This window comes from Pongo pygmaeus, chromosome 6 (assembly GCF_028885625.2).
Source record: "Pongo pygmaeus isolate AG05252 chromosome 6, NHGRI_mPonPyg2-v2.0_pri, whole genome shotgun sequence".
Classification (NCBI taxonomy): domain Eukaryota; kingdom Metazoa; phylum Chordata; class Mammalia; order Primates; family Hominidae; genus Pongo; species Pongo pygmaeus.
Window position 1 is genome coordinate 53,485,485 of NC_072379.2, and position 27,017 is coordinate 53,512,501.

At 45.7% G+C, this 27,017-nt stretch overlaps 1 protein-coding gene across 2 annotated transcripts in view; it reads right to left on the reverse strand.

Moving 5' to 3' along the window:
* Nucleotides 1–7,895: 7,895 nt before the first annotated feature.
* Nucleotides 7,896–27,017, reverse strand: part of FKBP9 (FKBP prolyl isomerase 9) — a 49,183-nt gene continuing 30,061 nt past the window's right edge. The window contains exons 6-10 of one of the 2 annotated variants that reach the window (XM_054495864.2): nt 25,807–25,952; nt 18,152–18,338; nt 14,571–14,716; nt 11,974–12,137; nt 7,896–9,628 (exon numbers count right to left, since the gene is read on the reverse strand). In XM_054495864.2, the coding sequence (XP_054351839.1) occupies nt 9,452–9,628; nt 11,974–12,137; nt 14,571–14,716; nt 18,152–18,338; nt 25,807–25,952 (820 nt within the window). In that variant the 3' untranslated portion in view covers nt 7,896–9,451. Of the gene's footprint in view, nt 10,714–11,973; nt 12,138–14,570; nt 14,717–18,151; nt 18,339–25,806; nt 25,953–27,017 lie in introns of both variants that reach the window. The other variant, XM_063667404.1, reaches the window with a different exon arrangement.

The window sequence follows — 27,017 nt, forward strand, 5'->3', positions numbered from 1 at the left end:
GCATCCCAGGGATGAAGCGCACTTGATCATGGTGGATAAGCTTTTTGATGTGCTGCTGGATTTGGTTTGCCAGTATTTTATTGAGGATTTTTGCATCGATGTTCATCAGGGATATTGGTCTAAAATTCTCTTTTTTTGGTTGCGTCTCTGCCAGGCTTTGGTATCAGGATGACGCTGGCCTCATCAAATGAGTTAGGGAGGATTCTCTCTTTTTCTGTTGATTGGAATAGTTTCAGAAGGAATGGTACCAGCTCCTCCTTGTACCTCTGGTAGAATTCGGCTGTGAATCCATCTGGTCCTGGACTTTTTTTAGTTGGTAAGCTATTGATTATTGCCTCAATTTCAGATCCTGTTATTGGTCTATTCAGAGATTCAACTTCTTCCTGGTTTAGTCTTGGGCAGGTGTATGTGTCCAGGAATTTATCCATTTCTTCTAGATTTTCTAGTTTATTTGCGTAGAGGTGTTGATAGTATTCTCTGATGGTAGTTTGTATTTCTGTGGGATTGGTGGTGATATCCCCTTTATCATTTTTTATTGCATCTATTTGATTCTTCTCTCTTTTCTTCTTTATTAGTCTTGCTAGTGGTCTATCAATTTTGTTGATCTTTTCAAAAAACCAGCTCCTGGATTCATTGATTTTTTGAAGGGTTTTTTGTGTCTCTATTTCCTTCAGTTCTGCTCTGATTTTAGTTATTTCTTGCCTTCTGCTAGCTTTTGAATGTGTTTGCTCTTGCTTCTCTAGTTCTTTTAATTGTGATGTTAGAATGTCAATTTTAGATCTTTCCTGCTTTCTCTTGTGGGCATTTAGTGCTATAAATTTCCCTCTACACACTGCTTTGAATGTGTCCCAGGGATTCTGGTATGTTGTGTCTTTGTTTTTGTTGGTTTCCAAGAACATCTTTATTTCTGCCTTCATTTCGTTATGTACCCAGTAGTCATTCAGGAGCAGGTCGTTCAGTTTCCATGTAGTTGAGCAGTTTTGAGTGAGTTTCTTAATCCTGAATTGTAGTTTGATTGCACTGTGGTCTGAGAGACAGTTTGTTATAATTTCTGTTCTTTTACATTTGCTGAGAGCTTTACTTCCAACTATGTGGTCAATTTTGGAATAGGTGTGGTGTGGTGCTGAGAAGAATGTATATTCTGTTGATTTGGGGTGGAGAGTTCTGTAGATGTCTATTAGGTCCACTTGGTACAGAGCTGAGTTCAGTTCCTGGATATCCTTGTTAACTTTCTGTCTTGTTGATCTGTCTAATGTTGACAGTGGGGTGTTAAAGTCTCCCATTATTGTTGTGTGGGAGTCTAAGTCTCTTTCTGGGTCTCTAAGGACTTGCTTTATGAATCTGGGTGCTCCTGTATTGGGTGCATATATATTTAGGATAGTTAGCTCTTCTTGTTGAATTGATCCCTTTACCATTATCTAATGGCCTTCTTTGTCTCTTTTGATCTTTGTTGGTTTAAAGCCTGTTTTATCAGAGACTAGAATTGCAACCCCTGCCTTTTTTTGTTTTCCATTTGCTTGGTAGATCTTCCTCCATCCCTTTATTTTGAGCCTATGTGTGTCTGCACGTGAGATGGGTTTCCTGAATACAGCACACTGATGGGTCTTGACTCTTTATCCAATTTGCCAGTCTTTTAATTGGAGCATTTAGCCCATTTACATTTAAGGTTAATATTATTATGTGTGAATTTGATCCCATCATTATGATGTTAGCTGGTTATTTTGCTCGTTAGTTGATGCAGTTTCTTCCTAGCCTTGATGGTCTTTACAATTTGGCATGTTTTTGCAGTGGCTGGTACCAGTTGTTCCTTTCCATGTTTAGTGCTTCCTTCAGGAGCTCTTTTAGGGCAGGCCTGGTGGTGACAGAATCTCTCAGCATTTGCTTGTCTGTAAAGGATTTTATTTCTCCTTTACTTATGAAGCTTAGTTTGGCTGGATATGAAATTGTGAGTTGAAAATTCTTTTCTTTAAGAATGTTGAATATTGGCCCCCACTCTCTTCTGGCTTGTAGAGTTTCTGCCGAGAGATCAGCTGTTAGTCTGATGGGCTTCCCTTTGTGGGTAACCCGACCTTTCTCTCTGGCTGCCCTTAATATTTTTTCCTTCATTTCAACTTCGGTGAATCTGACAATTACGTGTCTTGGAGTTGCTCTTCTCGAGGAGTATCTTTGTGGCATTCTTTGTATTTCCTGAATCTGAATGTTGGCCTGCCTTGCTAGATTGGGGAAGTTCTCCTGGATAATATCCTACAGAGTGTTTTCGAACTTGGTTCCATTCTCCCCATCACTTTCAGGTACACCAATCAGACGTAGATTTGGTCTTTTCACATAGTTCCGTATTTCTTGGAGGCTTTGTTCGTTTCTTTTTATTCTTTCTTCTCTAAATTTCTCTTCTCGCTTCATTTCATTCATTTGATCTTCCATCACTGATACCCTTTCTTCCAGTTGATTGAATCGGCTACTGAGGCTTGTGTATTCGTCACATAGTTCTCGTGCCTTGGTTTTCAGCTCCATCAGGTCCTTTAAGGACTTCTCTGCATTGGTTATTCTAGTTTGCCATTTGTCTAAGTTTTTTTCAAGGTTTTTAACTTCTTTGCCATGGGTTCGAGCTTCCTCCTTTAGCTCGGAGTAGTTTGATCGTCTGAAGCCTTCTCTCAACTCGTCAAAGTCATTCTCCGTCCAGCTTTGTTCCGTTGCTGGTGAGGAGCTCCATTCCTTTGGAGGAGGAGAGGCACTCTGATTTTTAGAGTTTCCAGTTTTTCTGCTCTGTTTTTTCCCCATCTTGGTGGTTTTATCTGCCTTTGGTCTTTGATGATGGTGACATACAGATGGGGTTTTGTTGTGGATGTCCTTTCTGTTTGTTAGTTTTCCTTCTAACAGTCAGGACCCTCAGCTGCAGGTCTGTTGGAGTTTGGTGGAGGTCCACTCCAGACCCTGTTTGCCTGAGTATCAGCAGCAGAGGCTGCAGAACAGTGGATATTGGTGAATAGCAAATGTTGCTGCCTGATTGTTCCTCTGGAAGTTTTGTCTCAGAGGAGTACCTGGCCATGTTAGGTGTCAGTCTGCCCTTACTGGGGGGTGCCTCCCAGTTAGGCTACTTAGAGGGTCAGGGACCCACTTGAGGAGGCAGTCTGTCCGTTCTCAGATCTCCAGCTGCGTGCTGGGAGAACCACTACTCTCTTCAAAGGCGTCAGACAGGGACGTTTAAGTCTGTGGAGGATTCTGCTGCCTTTTGTTTGGCAATGCCCTGGCCCCAGAGATGGAGTCTACAGAGGCAGGCAGGCCTCCTTGAGCTGTGGTGGGCTCCACCCAGTTCGAGCTTCCGGGCCGCTTTGTTTACCTACTCAAGCCTAGGCAATGGTGGGCGCCCCTCCCCCAGCCTCGCTACCGCCTTGCAGTTTGATCTCAGACTGCTGTGCTAGCAGTGAGCGAGGCTCTGTGGCCATAGGACCCTCCGAGCCAGGTGCAGGATATAATCTCCTGGTGTGCCATTTGCTAAGACCATTGGAAAAGTGCAGTATTAGGGTGGGAGTGACCCGATTTTCCAGGTGCCGTCTGTCACCCCTTTCTTTGACTAGGAAAGGGAATTCCCTGACCCCTTGCACTTCCTGGTTGAGGTGATGCCTCACCCTGCTTTGGCTCACACTTGGTGCGCTGCACCCACTGTCCTGCACCCACTTTCCGACACTCCCCAGTGAGATGAACACGGTACCTCAGTTGGAAATGCAGAAATCACCCATCTTCTGTGTCGCTCATGCTGGGAGCTATAGACTGGAGCTGTTCCTATTTGGCCATCTTGGCTCCACCTCCCTATTTTTTAGTTTTTTGAGATGGAGTCTCACTCTGTCGCCCAGGCTGGAGTGCAGTGGTGCGGATCTGGGCTCACTGCAAGCTCCGCCTCCCGGGTTCACGCCATTCTCCTGCCTCAGCCTCCTGAGTAGCTGGGACTGCAGGCGCCTGCCACCACGCCTGGCTAATTTTTTGTATTTTTAGTAGAGATGGGGTTTCACTGTGTTAGCCAGGATGGTCTCAATCTTCTGACCTCGTGATCTGCCCGCCTCGGCCTCCCAAAGTGCTGGGATTACAGGCGTGAGCCACTACATCCAGCCAACAGAGATCTATTTTAGATATGGTAGTCAGAGGAAGCTCTTCTCAGGTGATATTTAAGCCAAAGTCTGAAGGATATGGAGCTAGCCATGTGAGGAGTTGAGGGAGAAGCATTCCCAGGAGAGGGAACAGGGTGTGCAAAAGTCCTAAGTGAGAAAGTTTTAGGGCATTTGAAGAACTGAGAACTGGTTTAACAGTATTATGAACAAAGGGAAGAATGGCATCAGGGGTTGAACGGGAAGTAGGTGGGTGCCAGATCATGGAGGGCTTTATAAATCATAAGAACTTTGGTTTTTCTCTCCTTGCAAAGGAGGGGCAGGATCACTGCTGCCCTGTGGGGCAGGGACCAGTGAGGGCAGATAAACCCAAGCACACCAGTTGAGGGGCTATTACAGCAGTTCCAGCTAGAAATAATGGTCGGTTTTGGGGGGTGGGGCTGTGGAACCGGAGAGAAGTGGGTCATTTCCAGGAGTAGCTTAGAGACAGAATTGACAAAACTTGCTATTGGCTTAAATATGTAAAGATGAGATGAGATGAGAGAGCAGGGGGTCGCTGATGTCTGCTTTGGACACATGGGTGCCAGGAAAGATGGAGAGGAATAGGCTTGGTGGTGTTGGCAAGGGAGTGGGAACAGACATGCTGTTTTGGACATACAAAGTTTGACGTGCCTGTGAGACATACAAGAGAAGATACCAAATAGACTAGAGCTCAAAGGAGAAATCTGAGCAGGAACTATAAATGTGGGTGTTGTCTGCATTTAAATGAGATTTAAATATGGCCACTGTAAGCTGAAAGAAATTGCCTGACCAATCAGAATTTCCAACATTAAGCATGGAAACCACACACAAACTATTAATAAGCATAAGTGTTTTATATCTGCATCTAGCAACAAATAATCAGGAACAATATTATTTTGTTTTTGAGATGCGGGGTCTCCCTCTCCCCAGGCTGGAGTGCAGCAGCACTATTGGGGCTTACTGCAGCCTCAACCTCCCAGGCTCAAGTGATGCACCCTCAGCCTCCCGAGCAGGCCACAGGTGTGCACCATCACACCTGGCTACTTTCTGAAACTTTTTGTAGAGATAAGCCGTGTTGCCCAGGATTGTCTCAAACTCCTGGGCTCAAGCGATCCTCCCACCTTGGCCTCCCAAAGTGCTGGGATTACAAGCATGAGCCACTACACCTGGCCCAGCATTCTTACTAAGTAAAAACTCCAGATCCCTGAGAGAGTGAAGGGAAAAAGTCTTCAAAAAAAGCAATTTCGTCCCTGGAAACCTGAGATAGTAAAGTAACAGATGGCGGCAGGGACCACCAGTGTTTATATATAGTCTTGCAGTTAAACCTATTTCCCTGCCAAAATGAATTTTTTTTCCTATCTTTTAAGTATTTGGACAAAATTATTAAGTCATAAATAATCAGAGATCAAAACTCACTGGTTTTAACAAAATGGTGCATACTGCTTACATTTGCAGGCGGCCTAGTTCTGTCAAACATACTCAGATGCCATGTTCATGTTCTATTAGACTCTCATCCCACAGTAGGTATCAATGACCCAGTTCATATGTAGGGTCAAAATCTGTATAGATCCTGAGTTAGGTGGTCACAACCTATCAATAAATGTTCCTGTCAGAAGGTCCAGGGGCTGGCCAGGCACAGTGACTCACCTGTAATCCCAAAACTTTGGGAGACAGAGGTGGGAGGATCACTTGAGGCCAAGAGTTCAAGAGACAACCCTGGGCAACATAGTGAGATCCCATCTCGGCAAAAAAATTAAAAATAGCTGGGCGTGGTGGCATCTGCCTGTGGTCCCAGCTACTCAGGAGGCTGAGATGGGAGGATTGCTTGAGCCCAGGAGGTCAAGGCTGCAGTGAGCTGTGATCGCACAATTGTACTCCAGCCTGAGTGACAAACCTTGTCTCAAAAAAAGAAAAAAGAAGTGCTGTCTCAGGTGAGAAGTGATTTAGAAAACAAGAACAAAAATTGCTGTGTGGCATCTCTACCCTATACTTGGCCCCTTATTTAGTATTTACAGCCTTGTTGGCAGAACTATAGCCCATAACCATAATGTAAATAGAAGCAAGTGTTGCAGCCATAGCATAAAGTGGGGCCAGCTAAGCAGCTTCCCCTTGCAGACAGATGAACACGCCTGATCACTGAATGCCCTCCTCGACAACAGGAAGAATGGAAGTGCCTAGGCAGAATTCAACAGGCCAAAGCTTCTCTCTATTCCTGAAGTTCTAAGGTCCATGTCTTTTTTTCTTTAGCGTCAGGGTTTCGCTCTGTTGTGCAGGCTGGAGGGCAGCGGTGCAGTCACGATTCACTGCAGCCTTAATTTCCTGGGCTCAAGCAATCCTCCCTCCTCGGCCTCCCAAGTAGCTGGGACTACAGGCACAGGCCACCATGCCCAGCTAATTTAAAAAATTTTTTTAGAGATGGGGTCTTGCTGTATTACCCAGGCTGGTGTTGAATTCCTGGCCTCCCAAATGCTGGGATTACAGGCATGAACTACTGCCCCGGCCAAGAAACTTATTTCTGATTCAGCCCATCTGTCTCCACCATCACAGAAAACAGCCCGTGAAGAAATTCAAATAGGCAAATAAAAATCTGTGGTAGAGAATAAGCACAAGGTTCTTCTCTTCATAAGGTGGGTAAGGCTAATGAAGTCAAATGCATTCCAAAGCCCAGTTCAACTTAGCAAGAAGCAAAAAAAAAAAAAGAAATTTTTTTTTTTTTGAGACATAGTCTTGCTCTGTCACCCAGGCTGAAGTGCAATGGTGCCATCTCGGCTTACTGCAGCCTCCGCCTCCCGGGTTCGAGCAATTTTCCTGCCTCAGCCTCCTGAGCAGCTGGGATTACAGGCGCCCACCACCATGCCCGGCTAATTTTTTTTTTTTTTTTTTTTTGTATTTTTAGTATAGACGAGTTTTCACCATGTTGGCCAGGCTGGTCTTGAACTCCTGAACCTCAAATGATACACCCACCTCAGCCTCCCAAAGTGCTGGGATTACAGGCATGAGCCACTGCACATGGCCAACATTTGCTTTTTAACAGCAATTGTATGTATATATAATACATATATTTTATGTATATTAATATTATATAGTAAAATAATTGCTTTTAAATAGATAATTGCACTACACACACACACACACACACACACACACACACAGTTTCTCTATACATGTGCCAGTAATTCTCCATTTGCTCCCACCCACCCCATCCCTACCTCAGATTCATTCTCCACCTTTCTCTGCACCCAAGAGGCTGACCTCTGAGAACTCCAGTTTCTGAACTCCTCTTACCCTCTGGCTTCCAACATGGTTCCACTAATGGGAGCCAGTGGCAGGCATCAGAGAATGGGGACACAGAGGGGATGGGGCGTTTGTCCCTCGCTCTGCTGCAGTGTCAGCCGCACTGCTAGTGCTGGCTGCATCCCTCTGTGACGCCTCCAGGTAGCCCTTCCTGTGCTGCTCCCACTGCCTCCGCTTGAGCCCTCAGGCCCTGGTGGTAGCAGCCTCCCGCGGTGGCCAACACTGCTGTCACCGGCACTCAACAGCCTCAGTTCCCCCAGCCTCGCCCACACCCCTCTAAACAGTCCTTAGCTTCTCTTCAAGAGTCTCAAAGGAGGGCTAGGACCCTGACTGACACTCCCTATAAGTAGAGTGTGCTCCCTCAGTAACTGCAGTGAAGTCCTGCTGTTTTCATCAAGGGGATTCTGACTGCATGGTGCATTCTCATAGGTCTTCAGCCTTCCAATAAAACATCAGAAAACCAGATAATATAATCCAACATTTTGTATCAGAAAAGATCAGCTTTCCAACATTTATTCCATGGAATGAGTGCACAGCATTTTCACGAACTACCTCAGGGCTACATCAGTACAAAATAGTTTAAATTAGTAAAATAAAGTAGTTTCAAGGGGAAATCATTGATGACTTCAGGATAAGTGCCACCACCATTTGGGAACAGAGGATAGAAAGTAGCCATGTGGTTATTCCATGATGCAGGAATCAGGCCGGCAGGTGGACTGTCATTGCTGTCTTGCGGCAGCTGGCCTCTGCCTTCAGGGTACCACCGTCTCCAGGACACAAATGGGCAGCAGAAAAATGTCACCTTGTTGATGCTCAGCAGCTCATCTATTGGGACAAAACTTCCATCTCGGCCAAGGGAAATACTCTGTTGAGTGACCAGCGGGGCCCAGCCCCTAGCCCTATTTATCTTATCAATATGGTTCAGGGAGGATAAAAGAGTGTTCTATGGGATAGAAAGGTGAGAACAAAAAAAGCTAACTGGCTGGGCATGGTGGTTCACACCTGTAATCCCAGCACTTTGGGAGGCCAAGGCGGGTGGATCATGAGGTCGAGATTGAGACCATCCTGGCCAACATGGTGAAACCCCGTCTCTACTAAAAATACAAAAATTAGCTGGGTGTGGTAGTGCACACCTGTAGTCCCAGCTACTCAGGAGGCTGAGACAGGAGAATCGCTTGAATACAGGAAGCAGAGGCTGTAGTGAGCCGAGATGGTGCTGCAGTGAGCCGAGATGGCGCCACTGCACTCCAGCCTGGCGACAAAGCGAGACTCTCTCTCCAAAAAAAAAAAGAAAAAAGAAAAGAAAGAAAAAGCTAAGCAGATGTCCTTATGTGGCAAATGAGGAATCAAATTCTCTATTTGTGGTCCGAGATGCCTTTTCCTGGCCCAGTTTTCTGTCCAAAAGGCTCTTTTAACCTCCAAGTTATACACTATTAATGGGAGGCCCACAGTGGGGTGGGGTGTGATGAGCTGGAAAAGCATGATGCACGTGTGCATGTGCGGGGGTGGGGCCATCATCAGAGTTTGCACAGGCTGCTGGGAAGAGCCATGGCTGTCTGCTAGGAACCCTGCTGGGGCAAGCAAGCCCTTTGAGTCTCCTGCCCATCTCAAGAATATTTCTAAAATGTTTTAACTAGCAAGTTAAAAAAAAATTTAACCCTTTTTATATAGATACCCTGGACACTTTTTCTTATGGTTCCTCCAAGATGATTATAACTTCCGTCTGACACTACATATTCCTTTAATAACAAAATTTCCCAGAAGGCTCACAAATCATGGTTGGCAGTACAGCCTTTTCCATACTGGACACATCCCGTGCTAAGGCCCTCTGCACAGATTTTATTTACTATCACTGGCGATCAGCCTAAACTTCTCACCCCATATATCAACCCACCCCGATGTGTACACCAGGTACTATGTGACCCACCTACTACTGGCTAATGATGCGACTTCTGAAAGACCCTTGCACCCTCACTGCACGTTCTGCCACGACAGGTGGCTTGGTGTCACGTACTCCCTGGCACCATCTGGTTCGTTTAGAGTTCATCGTGTTTGGCTTCCTGGTCTTTGAGTTTAAATTCCTCAGCTATGACCTTCCCATCTCCATTCCGGTCCTGGTTGGTGAACATATTCTTCACAATCAGCTCAGCATCAAAGCCAGGGGCGAGTTTCCCTTTGCCAGATGCCACCTGGGCATGAATGTACTCTGAGAACTGGAAAAGAAGGGGACAGGAAAGACTATGAGTTCAGCCGCCATGAACACCAGGCCCAGGGCCAGAAACAGAGCCGTCTGGGGGTGATAGGGCTGGAACTTGAGTCTGGGCTACCAACACAGACAAGATCTTTTTGGCAGCTACATGACTTATGACCTGTGTTTTGTTTGTTTTTTCTCTAAATGCAGGTGAAAAACCCTTGTACTAAATGACTCCAAGAGCCCTTATTATTCAGGTAGCCAATACCGAGCAGCCGTCAGAGCTATCCCTTCTCCCAACTTGGTTCCCCACCAAAGGCTGACCCCCACGACCACCCAAGACTGTAAGAACATTCTTGGATGCATGCATTCATTCATATGATCAAAACATATGGTCTACTATGTGCTAAGCACACTGTTCTAGATCTTGAAATACATCAATACACAAACAAACAAACACCCTGCCCCTGTAATGCTTGCATTCTAATGGAAACAGACAATTAGACATGAACATAAAAATAGGTAAATTACACATTAAGTTACAAAGTGAAATGCTCCAGAAAAAAATCAAAAAGCAGAGCTCAGTAAGGAAGGGAGAAAGGGATAAAGTGTTCAATTCTGTGGTCAGGATAAAACTTTAAGGAGAAGGGAAGATTTGTGCAAAGGCTTGAAAGATGAGAAGGAAAGGGCCGAACGAGTCATCTGGGGTAGATGTCTCCTGAGCAGAGAGGGCAGCCGGTGCCAGGGCTCAAGGTGGACGCATGCCTGGCTGGTCACAGACAGCAATGGGGGCAGGTGTGGCCGGGTAAAGTGGGCAGAGGGAGACAGCCGGTGAAGAGGTTACAGCGAGCAGAAAGTTCAGCGTCTTCACAGGCCACTGTGAGGCCCTATAGACAGGGGCCTCTGCAGGTCTGACCCAGCTTCTGTGTGAGAACGGCCACTGTGAGAGCAGGAGGAGCTTCATGAACACCACTGCTGTGATGTGACCCGGGAAAGAGATGACAGGCCCCGGGCTAAGATGCCACAGGGTAGGGGTGGTGAGAAGTGTCAGGTTCTGCATGTGCTCTCACGGTAGAGCTGGAACGATTTCCTGAGGACCATTACGGCCTACAAGAGAAAGAGAGGAGTCAGAGATCACCGAGTGCTCTCGCCTGAGCCACTGGAGGCCAGTGATGCCACTGACTGCGACGGGAAAGGCTTTGGGTAAAGCAGGCCCCAAGCGGGGTGTGCGGGTGGATAGCAGGGGTTCCGTAAATGAGGACATCAAGCAGGCAGCTGAACACATGAGTGTGAAGTGGAGAGAGAAGACTGGACTGGAGCTACAAATCCAGATGCCATCAGGATAGGGACCCGATAAGACCACTGAGCGAGTGACTTAAAGACGGAGAAAAGAACAAAGGTCAGGACTTAGCCCAGGGTACTCCAACATGAAGAGATCGGGGACAAGAGGCCTGAGAGGGACGTAGCAGGGAGGTAGAAGGAACACCATGAAGTGTGGTGTCCTGGAAGCCAGAGAAAGACACATCCTGTAGGGTAATCAGCTGTGTTGAAGTAAGAGGAGCGTGAGAGCTGACCACTGGATTCCACGACATGGAAGACATTGGCCACCCTGGCAAGGTCGGGCTCAGAGGCATAGAGGGACAAATGCCAGAAAGGAGTGGGTTTAGGAGAGAATGGGAGGACAGGAATTGGAGGCAGAAAGGACACACAATTCTTTTGAAGTTTTTGCTGTAAAGGAAGGAAAGTAATGAAAGAAACAGACACATCCTGGGAAGGGAAAATAATAGCACATTTGTATGCAAATGAGAAAGATCCAGAAGTGCTGATGATGTGGAGAGAGAGAGGAAAAGGCTGGAGGATGTGCTTCAATAGCGGATGTGGAAGAGGCAGGGAGCTGGAATTCCCCAGGGGTGGGACAGAACAGACGGTTCTATTGCCCAGCTTCACAAAGAGGAGTGTGGTCCTGGCTCAAACAACTGAGTAGCTGTGTGACCTTGGACAAGTCATTTACCTTCTCTGTGCAGTTTCTTCTAAAAAACAGCTGCTGTGAGGGCCAAATCAGAGAATACACTCAGCACATACAGGCAGGCGTTGAGCATCCAGTAACGAGAACTAAATACAGACTGTGTGCCCTGGAATCAAGCCCTACACCTCTTAGGGAATCAGTTTCTTCAGAGAGGAATGGTGAGCTTCCATCGAGAGGGTGTGTGTAAAAGCACTTGGCACACAAGTGTGCTGGTCATCTCACAAGCCCTCCAGCCAGCTGGCCTCACCCTTAAAAGCCCTCACCTTCAGAACCAGCCCTGCGGCCTCACCAGGCTCCCTGAGCTCTTCGGTCCCACCTTCCTACAGAAGCCAGTTAGTTACCTCTTCCAGGAGGACTTCTCCGTTGCCATCCTTGTCAATTTCTTCAAAGAGGTTGGGTGACACCTCACCATTCCATATGAACATGTACCCCTCGGGAAGGCCGGCCACCAGCTCCAGCAGCTCGATGTCAAACACTAATACGGCACTGCCGGGCACTTCTCCATCTGTCCAGGTGACACGAGTGGGAGGCGGTGTCAGCCGGCAGGCAGCAGTCAAGCCCATCAACCAGCACCCACCCCGACCTCCAGCAGCCTCACTCAGGGTGAGACTTCTGACCAAAGCAAGAAAGCGGAGCAGAGGCTAGTCACTTTCTCACTGTAGGCAGTGGCCCGTTAATGACTCATGAAATCAGTTTAGAGGGTGGTGACCAGCGTTTTGTTATTTTTTTAATTAAGGAATAGAATAGAGGCCAGGCATGGTGGCTCACGTCTATAATTCCAGCACTTTGGGAGGCCGACTTTGGCGGATCACTTGAGATTAGGAGTTCAAGACCAGCCTGGCCAACATGGTGAAACTCCATCTCTACTAAAAATACAAAAATTAGCTGGTGTGGTGGTGAGCACCTGTAGTCCTAGCTACTCAGGAAGCTGAGGCATGAGAATTGCTTGAACCAGGGAGGCAAACATTGCAGTGAGCCGAGATCGCGCCATTGCACTTCAGCCTGGGTGACCAAGTGAGACTCCATCTCAAAAAAAAAAAAAGAAGGAACAGAATACTTTGTACCTGTAGAAAAGATAGGTATTGTGTCATGAAACTTGAGTTTAAATTTTATATATAAAACTAAAAGTAATGCTCACTTTAGCAACACATACTAAAACTGGAACCATACAGAGAAGAACAGTATGACCTCCATGCAAACAGGACATGCAAATTTGTGATGTGTTGATTAAACAGAAATAAATGTGTATATGTGTAAATTGTATGTTTATGTAGAATACAGATTGGGAAATAAAATGCATTTCTTACTGTTGTCTTGTGGAAAAAAGTTTGAAAGCTGCTTGTAGAGACTACAATACAATGGTAAAACTTTAAATCTAACAGCAGAACTTTTATAATCGGAACAATACGCCTGAAGATGATGATCCAAGATTTGACTGTAAGCACAAATTCAAGAACAGTGTATACAGTATAGGCCCAAAGAAGTTATCTAAGTATGGAATATATAAAGGTAATGTGTATTATTCCAAATTATTATATCTTATCTAGATTATATGTTATATATAATATGATATGTATTATAATTATTAATAATGTATCACAGAAAAAGTCTTACAGAATATACAACAATTTTTTTTTTTTTCTGAGATGGAGTCTTGCTCTGTCGCCAGGCTGCAGTACAGTGGTGCAATCTTGGCTCGCTGCAAGCTCCGCCTCCTGGGTTCACACTATTCTCCTGCCTCAGCCTTCCAAGTAGCTGGGATTACAGGTGCCTGCCACCATGCCCGGCTAATTTTTTGTACTTTTAGTAGAGACGGGGTTTCACCGTGTTAACCATGATGGTCTTGATCTCCTGACCTCGTGATCTGCCCACCTCGGCCTCCCAAAGTGCTGGGATTACAGGCATGAGCCACTGCACGCAGCCAGAATATACAACAATTTTTAAAGGATTTCTTCTGGGATTGGTAGGAAGAACAAATGTACTTCACAATTCTTTTATGGGGAAAAAATATCAATCCACAGTGCCTATCACTGTTACCAGTTAGCTCTTCCTATCTCCTCCATGTCCAGATATCAACAGTGTGAAAACACTGAAAAGAAGGGGTTCCTGGGGCCAGGCACAGTGGCTCACACTGATAATCCCAGTGCTTTGGGAGGCCTAAGCAGGAGCATTGCTTGAGCCCAGGAGTTAAGACCAGCATGGGAAAGATAGCGAGACTCTGTCTCTAAAAAATAAAAAATTAGCCAGGCGAGGTGGTGCATGCCTGTAGTTCCAGCTACTTGGGAGACTGAGGTGGGAAGATTGCTTGGGCCCAGGAGTTCAAGGCTGCAGTGAGCCATGATGGTGCCACTGCACTCCAGCCTGGGTGACAGAGCGAGACCCTGTCTCTGAAAAAAAAAAAAAAAAAAAAGGAGTTATTGAATCCCCATGTGGAGGACACATTGTGGCTGAAATGATGGAGTAAAACATAACCACTGTGAGGATGAGGTAAAGCCAGTATTTCCAGAACTTGCAACTAATCTCTCCCAAAGGAAACTGTCTTGGACAGCCTACATGCTCAGAAGTGAAAAGCAATGGCCTACAGCATTCCACCTGTCCCAGGAAACAGTTCCAGAAGGACATGCTCAGTCTGACCCCAGAGAAACCTCCCGGACAGCTCCCCCGGGGACACCTCCCACACATGGGTCTGAAGATCCAAGATTTATTTCACTCAAACTGGTTCTTTCTCAAGAGGGTAATGGAGCATTGACGTGGCTCACTGAATTCACAGGGGTCTCCAAACAAAAATACTAAATAATTTTTTAAAAATAGAAACCACACACTCTTTGGGCATTACATGTAAGAAGTATGCTGTGATTCTAACTATGGCACCCCAAAAAGCACAAAATTCAGATAGTAAGCGAGCCCCCAACACCCTTGAATAGTGTTGCTTACTCACCCACGCCAGCTTCCCCATAGCCCAGGTGGGGCGGAATGATCACTGTCCGTTTCTCGCCAACGCACATCTCTCTGAGACCCATGTCCATCCCCAACACAACTTGCCCAGATCCCAGGACAATATTGTAAGTTTTGCCTAAATTCCACCTAAAATGAAACAGAAGAGCCTCATGTTAGGTCACCAACCCATTGGCACTGAGAGTGTTCTCATGAGAACACATCACTCCTAGGATATTTCTACCAAAGAAATACAAATCCCTATCTAATCATGAGGAAACATTAGACAAAAACAAATCAGGGCACCTGCTGAAAAATGTCTGGCTGCCATCTTCAAAACTGTCAAGGCCATGAAAATCCAGGCAAGACTGCGGAAGTTCCAGAGTGGAGAAGGGTAGTGGAATGGGGTCCTTTTTGCTTGAGCCCAGGAGGTGGAGGCTGCAGTGAGCCAAGATCGTGCCCCTGCACTCCAGCCTGGGAGACAGAGTGAGACCCTGTCTCAAAAACAAAAACAAAAACAAAACAAAAAACCCTGGGTTTTGGATTCAGCAAGACCTGAGATGGATTCCTGGTTCTCCCACTTAATTTGACCCTGAGAAATGTAATCTCTCGGTTACTTTATCTATGAAACGGAGACAACAAACATAGCTATCTCACAGGGATGTTTTAAATCGCAAATAACATGTTGTGCTTGGCACAGTGGAGAGGAAGTACAAAGGGCTCAATAAATGTTTGGCCTTGAGGTGTAAAGTGTTTATGTCTGTAACAGTCTAAAATTAAAAAAAAAAAAAAAAAAGACCACCAAGAGTTTAATTATCCTTGATGGCCATGGGCCTCAGAAAGCCAGTTAAAAAAAAGTTTGCTCTATCACTTCAGTCACTACAAAAAATAAATCTACTCCAAAATCTATGCCATTCCTATCACTTCCTAAAGGCAAACAGCGTTTATGTTCTTTACTCCAAGGAGAAAAGCTCCCTGACCCCCCTTGATGCCCATGAGCAGCTGGGGTCAATGTGGACGGGTGCCCCTTTGGGTCACATCCTCTTCTCAGGCTTCCCGAACTCCCCTGGGCCCAGGGCAGCCGCTTCTTTCCCTCCTCCAGCTGATTACCAGCAAACCAAGACAGGGTTTGTGTTTTCCCACCTGGGAGGAACCTGAAACAAAGCCAACTCAGGGATGGCTTTGGGGAGGGAGCCAACTCCCACTGCCTGCCTTTCTCTGGGGCTACTCCAGTTGCAAAGTCTTATGACAGAATATTCCAGAACTCAGTCATCCAGGAACGCATGTTTCTTCTCCCTCCTTGAGGCCAGTTTAAACACGCACGCGTAAGAAAATCCTCCAAGCAAACAATTTGTTGTCATGTGTCATCTCTGAACACACCACTCATTCTTTTTCCTCGGGTCCTGTGATTTTCTTTCTTTCTCTCTTGGGCAGTGTTTCTCTCAAACACGGTCCTCACTCCACCTGCGTGCTTCCTGGCCCCATCCACCGCTGGCCTGCAGCTTCCTGCCTGCTTCACCCTCCCCGGCTCACTCCCACTCCTCTCCTCCCTTCTAGGCAGCAGCTGCTGCCTTAGTCCTGATGAATGGGGCCCAGCCCACATGGGGCTCTAGCTGGGACCAGATAGGCAGGTGCTGGCCAAGCTTTCCATTAGCCCGCTATTCTGAAGCTCACACCAGGAAGACACCAGCAGGGACGCCAGCCACTACTCTTCTGCTGCAGATTTACATGTAATACAGAGGCTCTCAGAGTACAAAATGCACTTCCTGATAAGGAGCTCTGGCTCATGTGGCTCCTGAGTGCTCTGCCAGGATGTTATGAGTCCTCCAAACACAAGCAGGAGGCAGGGAGACTGACTCTCCCCGCCCCGCGTGAGAAGCAGATCCTGGACCCTCCGAGAAGGAATTCCTTTGTTCATTCCCCACACCCACTTCCCCTTTCCTCAGCCTCAGGATCAGCGGACAGGAATATGAACATCAGCAAGAGCAATGACAGCAGCCACGGACCTTACAGACCCTTCTAACATCATGGACCATTTTCACTCTTAGGAGCTCACTTGATCCACAAAAGCACTACAAGCCATGCCCCTTCCCTGCTGCCCTGCCTCCTGCTAGCTTCCAATAGTCAGTGGTTGGGATTTCTTTGCAAGGTCTGTTGTAAGCCAGGTCCCTGTATATCTGGGCCCTGGAAGCCTAGCACATATCTCATTGATTCTAAAATGCACATTTTTTCACAGTTTAACCTTTCTCTAATTAGGATACATTTTATGACTGACAGTATGTCTGTCATCAGTCAGCGTTTTTACTTGGTCAGAGATACATGAAATGTTTCCATCATGCTCTTTAGAGTTGATGAAATACATTAAATGCATTAGCATACAGGATCCCGTACCCTAGAGGGAGAGCTCTGAAGAGTATATCCATAGGGTCTTTTCTTTTTCTTTCTTTCTGGAGACAAAGTCTCACTCTGTTGCTCAGGCTGCAGTGCAGCGGCACGATCTCGGCTTACTACAACCTCTACCTCCCAGATTCAAGCGATTCTCCTGCCTCAGCCTCATTAGTAGCTGGGATTACAGATGCCTGCCACTAAGCCCAGCAAATTTTTGTATTTTTAGTAGAGACGGGGTTTCACCAAGTTGGCCAGGATGGTCTTGATCTCTTGACCTCATGATGTGCCCACCTTGGCCTGCCAAAGTGCTAGCATTACATGCATGAGCCACCGCACCCGGCCTCTGTGCATCAATTTTTAAAGAAAGCAGTTTGGCTGGGCATGACGGCTCAAACCTGTAACTCCAGCACTTTGGGAGGCCAAGAGGGGAGGATCATTTGAGGTCAGGAGTTCGAGACCAGTCTGGGCAACATAGTGAGACCCCCATCTCTAAAAAAATTTAAAAAATTAGCCTGGGCCAGGTCCAGTGACTCACACCTGTAATCCTACCACTTTGGGAAACTGAGGCAGGAGGCTCACCTGAACCCAGGAGTTTGAGACCAGCCAGGGCAACATGGCAAAACCTTCTCTCTGCTAAAAATTAAACAAAATTAGCCAAGTATAGTGGTGCGTGCCTGTAATCCCAGCTGCTTGGGAGGCTGAGGCGGGAGGATCACTTGAATCTGGAAGGCAGAGGTTGCAGTGAGCCGAGATAGCACCACTGCACTCCAGCCTGGGTGAGAGAGTGAGACTCTGTCAAAAAAAAAAAAAGAAAGAAAGAAAGGAAGGGAGGAAGGAAGGAAGGAAGGAAGGAAGGAAAAAAGAAAGAAAGGAAAGAAGAGGAAGGGAGGAAGGGAGGGAGGGAGCAAGGAAGGAAAGAAGGAAGGAAGGAAGGAAGGAAAGATAGCAGTTATACGATGAGATCTGCTTTTCAGAAAGACAATTTCATGGGGTGAAAAATGACCCAGAGCAGGGCAAGACCATTAATAGGAAACTCTTAACATAATGCACCTGAACAGTGATGCAGGCGTGAGCTATGCAGTGGGGCAGCATGGAGATAAAAGCTCTCAACCAGCATCTACCCAAGAGAGGAGGATGGTGGGAGCACATGACTGTCACCCTCCAGGCTCACTCCCACACCATTCTGGTTGCCCTTACGTGGAGTCCAGCAGGGTCCCATCCAGAAGTGAGGCATTGTAGTGATATTTGAGGTAATCTCCCTTCTTACTCAGTACTGAGCAGTCGGGGGGTTTGTAGTGGGAGGTGATGCTGATGGAGTCCGAAGGGTTGTGGAAGTCGATCACATGGATGTCAAACACCAGCACAGCCGAGCCGGGGATATTCCCTAAAGGACAGACACGGGGAATTAATGAATGACCCCCGCAGGCTGCAGCACATGGGCCTCCGCAGTATCACCAGGTTATGTCCTCAAGGCCCTCCAAGTGAGGAAAACGGGCGCCCAGATACAGAACCCTAGGAGGACTCCAAGACTGACGTTGAAAGGGCCGTAAGATGCAACCTCATCCTCATTTTACAGGTGGATAAACGGAGGCGCAGATTTGCCCTGGGTCTCACAGCCTGTAATGAGCACAGTTTCGACTAAAATTCAGGACTATGGACTATTGCCCCATGGAATCGTTGAGCCTGAAAGATGAGTGACTAAGTTGATCACAGATGAGGAAACTCAAACCCAGCCAAATTAATACTTGCCCCTTGCCCACTGGAAGTAAAAGGTGGGGTGAGAAAATCAGCCATAGAGTGAAATCACTCCAGTGTCCTACCACTGCTCAAGAAAAACATAACATAAACTTCATAAAGAAAAAGACACCTCTCCCCCAAAATTGGCCCCGTATGATCGTACACCTAACAGTCACAGGGTGCTTTTAGAATACATCCTATTTGTTCTATACTAAATTATTAATTAACTTTTCCATAATTTCCACTTTTGAAGACAGTAGCTCACATCTGAATGATGTTTTACGGTTTGCCAAAGTATTTTTCACCTACATTTTCCCTTTAAATCCCTGCAGCAACCTTATGGGGTAGGCATGGCCATAACCCCAGGAATTTAACAACAGCTTCCCAGGGGTGTGGGGGACAGTTAAACATATGTATCAGTTGTAATACATCCCCCAGCCCAAATCATTTCAGAGAAGTTTAAATGTAAAATATTTTAAAATCATGTTACCTAGAGTCAAGGACATATTTTATTATCATCAGCATTTTACATATAAGAAAACCAACTCAGGTTAGGTATGGTGGTGGCTCATGCCTATAATCTCAACTCTGGGAGGCCGAGGTGGGAGGATCACTTGAGGCCAGGGGTTCGAGACCAGCCTGGGCAACACAGTCAAATGTCTCTACGAAAAAATTAGCTGGGCGTGGTGGTGAGCATTTGTAGTCCCAGATACTCGGGAGGTTGAGGCAGGAGGATTGCTTGAGGCCAGGAGGTCAAGGCTACAGTGAGCTAGGATTGCACCACTGTACTCTAGCCTGGGCAACAGAGTGAGACTCTGTCCTCAAAAAAGAAAGAAAGAAAGAAAGAAAAGAAAAATTCAGACATGATATTACTTATTCAAGAGAATAACACAGCTAATGACAAAATTCAGATAGAGATACACAAACTCCAACAGTCCCTCCTTACCTCCCGTCCCCACATGTACTTTTCTGTGTCTGCTTCTTGATTGGTCTCTCTCCTATCTCTCTCTAATAGAAACACACTCACGCTCATATTTAATAGGCATTTATTGAGTACCAGGCATTCTTCTAAATTAAACATGTATTGTTTAATTCTCATTAAAATCCTGAGAAAACGGAGGTACAAATTTTGGGGCTAGCCAAAGTTAAAGGTAATAATTTCAGAGGCGTGTGCTTTAATAGCAGAACACAGGTGCCTGCTACTCACTCAAAACAGGGGCTGCTGGTGTGGGTGGAGTGGGGTGCAGGATCCTTCCCACAGGAACCAAGAAGTACAGCCTGCCATTGGCCAGAAGGCTGCTCAGAGCCAGGGCCACGGACGGCTCTGTGCGGGAAGCTAACACGCGTGGACAGGGTGGGTGTCTGCAGAGGCAGATCTATGGTTTCTCAACCTTGGCAACCTGTTAAAAATCACCTGGGAATGAACCCGAAAACATTACACTAAGTGAAAGAAGCCAGACACAAAAGGCCACATACTGTAGGATTCCAGGGATATGGAAATGTCCAGCGTAAGCAAATCCATACAGACAAGAAATAGATTACCTGTTGCCAGCGTGGGAGCAGTGGGTGGATGAGGCCAGGGTATGGAGAGTGACCGCTAATGGTTATGGGTTACTTTTTGGAGTGATGAAACTGTGCTGGAATTAGGTAGAGGTAATGGTTATGTTACCTGGTTAATATACTAAAAACAACTAAATTGTAAACTTTAACATGATTACTTTTATAGTATGTGAATTATATTTCAATAGAACATTAAATAAAAATATCTTTCTTGGGTATATATACAAAAGAATTGAAGCTAGAGATGTGAACAGATATTTGTACACTCATATTCACAGAAGCATTAAGCATTATTCACAATAGACAAAAAGTAGAAACAGCCTAAGTGTTCATCACCAGACGAACTGATCAACAAAATGTAGTATATACATCCAATGGAATATTCATTCAGCAATAAAAAGGAATGAAATTTATTAGCCAGAAAAGAGGAATTAATTTTTTTTTTTTTGAGATGGAGTCTTGCTCTGTCATCCAGGCTGGAGTGCAGTGGCATGTTCTCAGCTCACTGCAACCTCCGTCCCCCGGGTTCAAGCGATTCCCCTGCCTCAGCTGAGATTACAGACACGTACCACCACCCCTGGCTAATTTTTGTGTTTTTAGTAGAGACAGGGTTTCACCATGTTGGCCAGGCTGATCTTGAACTCCTGACCTCAGGTTATCCGCCTGCTTCAGCCTCCCAAAGTGCTGGGATTACAGGCGTGAGCTACCGTGCCCAGCTTGAAATTTTGATAAATGCTAAAATATAAATAGACCTTGAAAACATTATGCTAAGTAAAATAAGACAGACACAGAAAGAGAAATATTGTATGATTCCACTCAAGTGAGGCACTTAGAAGAGGCAAATTGGTAGAGACAGAAAGAAAGGTGGTTGCCAGAGGTTGATAGGAGGGAGGAATCGGGAGTTATTGTGTAATGGGTCTATGTTGGAGATGATGAAAGAGTTCTGAGTGTAGATGATAGTAATGGTTATACAACATTGTGAATATATTTGATGCCACTAAACTGTACACTTAAAATGGTTAAAAAGGTAAAGATGTTAAGTATATTTTACCACAAATTTTAAAAACTTCTAACACTGAGCTAAGCAGTCACCAAATTTTGTCAATTCAAATATAATCTCCCCTCCAAGATGCATTCGGGTGCAGGGCCTTCTCCAGGGCAAAAAGGAATGCATCTGGAACCACCCACACCCCTGGAATCTGATGTCAGCAGTCAAATGAACTCAGCCTCTCAGGCCCCAAGGATTCCAGGCACAAGAATTCCAACCAGTGTACAGGTCGATTCACACCCAGTCAAGGAACCATGTAGCATCAGGTGAGTATGTCAGCTTCTAGGAAGTCAACATGAGTCAGTCTCCCAGGTGCCTGATAACCTCTGAGGCACACACATTATTGAGAGCATCAACAAGGAAACACTCTCTGTGTGCGTAGGAAGTTTTGTTTGTGTTTCTTTCTGCTGAATCCCTAACACTGTGTGCAGGGCCTGGTCATGAAGAAACTCAATAAATCTTTGATGAATGGATAGATGGAGTTTCTCGGCCTGCAAAAACGAAGATCAGAACCTTGAACCACAGACCCCACCTACCCCAGGCAGCACCAAGGCCTCGAACCTCTATCCCTCTATCTTGCTCTGACTTCCACAAAGCTATTTGTAGATTAAGTACAGAAATGAGTGCTGAGCAGCAAACGGACAGAAATAGTCCAGCATGGCCCCAACACAAACCTCCTCTCTGTATAAACCCTTAACCAATGCAGAAGTCATCATTCTGTTCTCACCATGAGGATGCCTCCCTCAGAAGAGATACAGATGAGAAAAACTTAAAAGCAGCCAATAGCCCACCCCAGAAACTCTGCAGCTCCTGCTGGGGGTGGGTTTCCTCTGCTGGGGGTGGGTTTCCTCTGTGGGGGGTGGGTTTCTTCTGCGGAGAGTCAGTTTCCTCTGAGGGGGGTGGGTTTCCTCTGAGGGAGTGGGTTTCCTCTGAGGAAGGTGGGTTTCCTCTGAGCGGGTATGTTTCCTCTGAGAGCTCTAGGACTTCTGGTTTGAGGTCTCGGTTCTCCACATATGGGTATCAACAAGTCACTACCTAATGGGGACTCATTCTTTCTGTCTGTCTAGGACACATATGGGTCAGAGAGCCCTGGGTCCAATTCCAGCTCCATCATGGACTAGCTATTGTGGCCTTGGACACATGGGTGGAACTCTCTGGGCCTCATTATCTTTCTAAACAATGAGCGTAATGATGCCTCAGAAGACTGTTTCCAGGTTTGAATGAGTTCATGTGCAAGAAGTCCCAGACACACAGTGGGTAAAATGTAATTTATTAACTTTCCTCTTTCCTAAAAGGGTGCTCAAAAGGTAATCTGGAAGTTGAGTAACAGCAAGCCATCGATGAAGTGATGCTTACACAACCTCACAGGCAGAATCCATTCTCCACTTTGAGGCTGCAAACCCATCCAAGTGCCCTAATTTCAGGGCTGACCCATGGAACAAAGCAGATGGCAGAAAGATCCAGAACCTCTCCCAGGAGGCCTACCCTTTCCCCTCCAGCAATCTTGCAGGGGAAAATGGCTGTGACAGAATGAAATGCTGATAGAGGCTGGGAGCACACGGTCAGCCCACAATTCATTCCTTCCACAAATATTTGCCAAACTTTCACAATGTGCCTGGCCCTGTGGTATGCAGCGAAGAAGCCACTAAGTAGACAGCTTCAGCGTCCTGACCCTTCTCGGGTCAGCCCCTCAGGGATCAGCATGAGCTCCTATGTAACCCCCACAAAGAGGCCAAGGGTGCTGATCAGGAGAGGACAGAGGCAGACTCCACTCAAGAGCACTTGGGGTTTATACCTCAGGGTCACTCAGGATGCCCTCCTCCCAGAGCAACGTGATCCAGGATGAAGCAGTCTCACTGCCCAGAAAATTTATGAGCCTTCAGCGGCTTCCCAGAGGCTTATATAATTCTTCGCAGAGCTCTGTCTCATACTTGATAGAAAGCCAAGAAGAAAAAAAGTAATTTAAGCAAATGTTTTCCATCAATGCATTCTTTTCAAAGAAAGGAAAGATTAGTCCTCAGGCCATAATGAAACAAGAACATTCAGAAAGTAATTATCTGTTTCTGTTTATATTTGACTAGAAGTAGAAATCTACACGATAAAAAGCAATAGAGCATCAAGACACTAGACAAGCAGGACGTGTGAAGAAAAGCCTGTCGAATGGATCTTAAGCTGTGATCTGTTGTGGTTTAATCAATCAGAAATTTAAGTCAGGGAGAAAAAAATATTTCTCCATGGTACAACCTACTTTCCAACCAACTTGACGTTTCTTGGATCCTCTGGGATAAACACTACTGGGAAAACTCTCAAGATCCATATGATGTATCAATAAAAACACAGAACAGAACTAACAAAATAAAAGTACAGCCAGCAAGGCCAGCCTCCATCAGCAAAAGAATACGAAAACAAAATAAATACTGCATCAACTATTCCTAAGCGAGGGAGCAGCCATTAAAATACATAGCATAGAAAGTTGTTCACAACATATCTGTTGTTCACCACAAATTGGGTGAAGAGAGAAATCACAAAGTAATACGCATAGACAATCCCATGTTTGTCCGTATTGATTAGCGTAGGTGGGCATTTTTTTTTAAACCTATACATACACTCAAAGGTACAGAAGGACGTTCACTTCATGGCTGCATTTGTTTCCTACGGTTGCTGCAGCAAAATACCACAAACTTGTTGGTTTAAAACAATGCAAACGGATTCCCCTAATTCTGGAAGGCAGAAGCATAAATTCAAGGTATTGTTAGGGATGTGTTCCTTTTGGAGGCTGCCGGGGAGAATGTGTTTCCTACCTTTTCCAGCCTCTCGGGGCCACCTTCATTCCCTGACAGGGTCCTCCTTCTGTATCTTCTAAGTCAGCAGTTTAGCACTTTTTCCCCGGTCTGACCACCTGCCTCCCTTTTACAAAGACTGTTGAAAGTATTTTGAGGCCACCTGGATAATCCAGGATACTATTCCTATCTCAAGATCCTTAATCAAATCTGTAAAGTATCTTTTAATAAGGTAACAGCAGGCTAGGCATGGTGGCTCACACCTGTCATCCCAGCACTTCAGAAGGCCAAGGTGGGAGGACTGCTTGAGCTCAGGAGTTCCAGACAAGCCTGGGAAACATAGCGAGACCATGTCTGTCTTTATAAAATAAAAAAAATTGCTTTTGAATTAGCCGTGCATGGTAGCACACACATGTAGTCGTAGCTACTCAGGAGGCTGATGCAGGAGGATCACTTTAAAACAGAAGCTGGAGGCTGCAGTGAGTTAGGAGCTTATCTTACCACTGCACTCCAGCCTGGGCAACAGAACAAGACTTTGTCTCAAAGCAAAATAAATAAAGTGAGGTAACATACTCACAGGTTCTGGGGATTAGAACATAGATACTTTGAGGGGCTGAATATTCTGCCTACCAGATTAAGACTAACAATATTTATTTCTGGCATGGCATGGCGCTCACATCTATAATCCCAGCACTTTGGAAAGCCAAGGTGGGCAGATCACCTGAGGCCAGGAGTTTGAGACTAGCCTGGCCAACATAGTGAAACCCCATCTCTAGTGAAAATTTTTAAAAAAATTAGCCAGGCGTGGTGGCACATGCCTGTAGTCCCAGCTACTTGGGAGGCTAAGGCACGAGACTCACCTGAACCCAGGAGGCAGAGGTTGCAGTGAGCCAAGATCATGCCACTGTACTCCAGCCTAGGTGACAGAATGAGACTCTATCTCCAAAAAAAAACAAAAAAGAAAAAAAGGAAAAAAAATATTTATTTCTGGGTGGCAGGATTTCTTTGCTTATCTGTATTTTCTTTTTCTAAAGTCAACATGTATGATTTGTGTAACTTTTAAAAGGAAGTGTGGTATGAGGGTGACAAAAATTTTCTAAAACGGGATTACAGTTATGGTGGCATAACCCACTAAATGTTCTAAAAGTCATTAAACTATATACTTAAATGGGTGAATTTTATAATATATAAAACAAAAACCAAAGAGGGGCTTTTGCACTTACTTTCAATGGTTCAGCCCAAAATAAATAAATAAATATAAAAAGAGATCAAATATAGCAAAACGTTAACAATTGGCAAAAGAAAGTGGAATTCACTGTAAAGTGCTTCCGACTTTGGTGTAGGATTTAACATTTTCAAAAGGTAAAGGAAAATGGGCAGAGAAACAAGGAGAAATAACAGGACAACTCTAGAAACTAAATCTATTTGGGCATTCCAGTCTTAAGCTGGACTTTAGCTTCAATATTTTGGCTCTCAAGAAGCTCTGTGCAGGGTGTGGTGGTGCGTGCCTGTAGTGCCAGCTACTCCGAAGGCTGAGGCAAGAGGATTGCTTGAGGCCAAGAGTTCCAGGCCATAGTACACGATGATCACACACGACACTTTCCAGCTTGGGCGACAGAGGGAGACCCCATCTCAAAAAGAAAGAAGAAAAAGAAAAAGAAGCCCTGTTCCAAGCAATGTGGAAGCAGCCACAGCTAGTGAGGAAGGCAGGTGATGCTGATGCTCACCTCTTCCTTCCTCTCCATACCCCAGGTGAGGGGGGACCACAATCCTTCGCTTTTCTCCAATGCAAACACCAAGTAGACCTTCATCCATCCCAGGAATCACGTAGCCCTGCCCAATGTACGTGTCAAACGTGCGGTTCCGAGAGTAGCTAGAAAAGAAGAAAGGAAAGAAAGAGGTCATTCATGAGGGCCCCCACAGCAGCTGTGCAAATTAGTTGGGAAAGAGATGCAAAGGCACACAGAGGCCTCTAGACTCCGGAACAGCATAAACCACAGTATCTGACGAGACAGCCAGGAAACATGCTCCCCTGGAAGGGTAAATAGGAACCCCCACACAGCATATGAACAGCCACCTGTAGAGACACGCCGTGTGGCCCTCCAGTTTTGTCAGGTTATGAATGCAGTGTGGGTTATGAGAAGCATCACACAGAAATGGAGCTAATGTAAATTGAACACTGTACTTTCTTTTCTGAGGCAAGGTCTCACTCTGTCACCCAGGATGGTGTGCAGTGGCACCATCATAGACAGCTCACTGCAGCCTCAACCTCCCAGGCTCAAGCAATCCTCCCACCTCAGCCTCCCAAGTAGCTGAGACTACAAGCACATGCTACCATGCCTAGCTAATAAATTTTTTTTTTTGTAGAGATGGGGTCCCACTATGTTGCTCAGCCTGGTCTTGAGCTCCTGGATCAAGTGATCCTCCTGCCTCGACCTCCCAAAGTGCTGGGTTGACAGGCATGAGCCACCATGCCCAGCCTGTATACTCTATAACCATGTCAAGTTAATGAAAACAATCAAGCTCTCAACCAGCCTGGGCAACATAGCAAAACCCTGTCACTACAAAATTACAAAACTTAGCTGGATGTGGTGGCACACACCTATAGTCCCAGCTACTCAGGAGGCTGAAGTCAGAGGACTGCTTGTGCCGGAGAGGTTGAGGTTGCAGTGAGCCAAGATCACAACACTGCACTCCAGCCTGGGTGACAGAGTGAGACCCTGTCTTGAAAACAAAAAACAGAATCGAACGTAGGCCTTATCAGAAACTACGAATGTGTCACAAGGACAATGTCTCCAATATCTAAAGAGAAAATATCTGCATATGTGGGACATGAATATTCTGTTTTTATTTTCTAATTACTTTTTAATTTTTTTTTTTTTTTTTTTGAGACAGGGTCTTGCTCTGTCTCCCAGGCTGGAGTGAAGTGGTCTGGTCT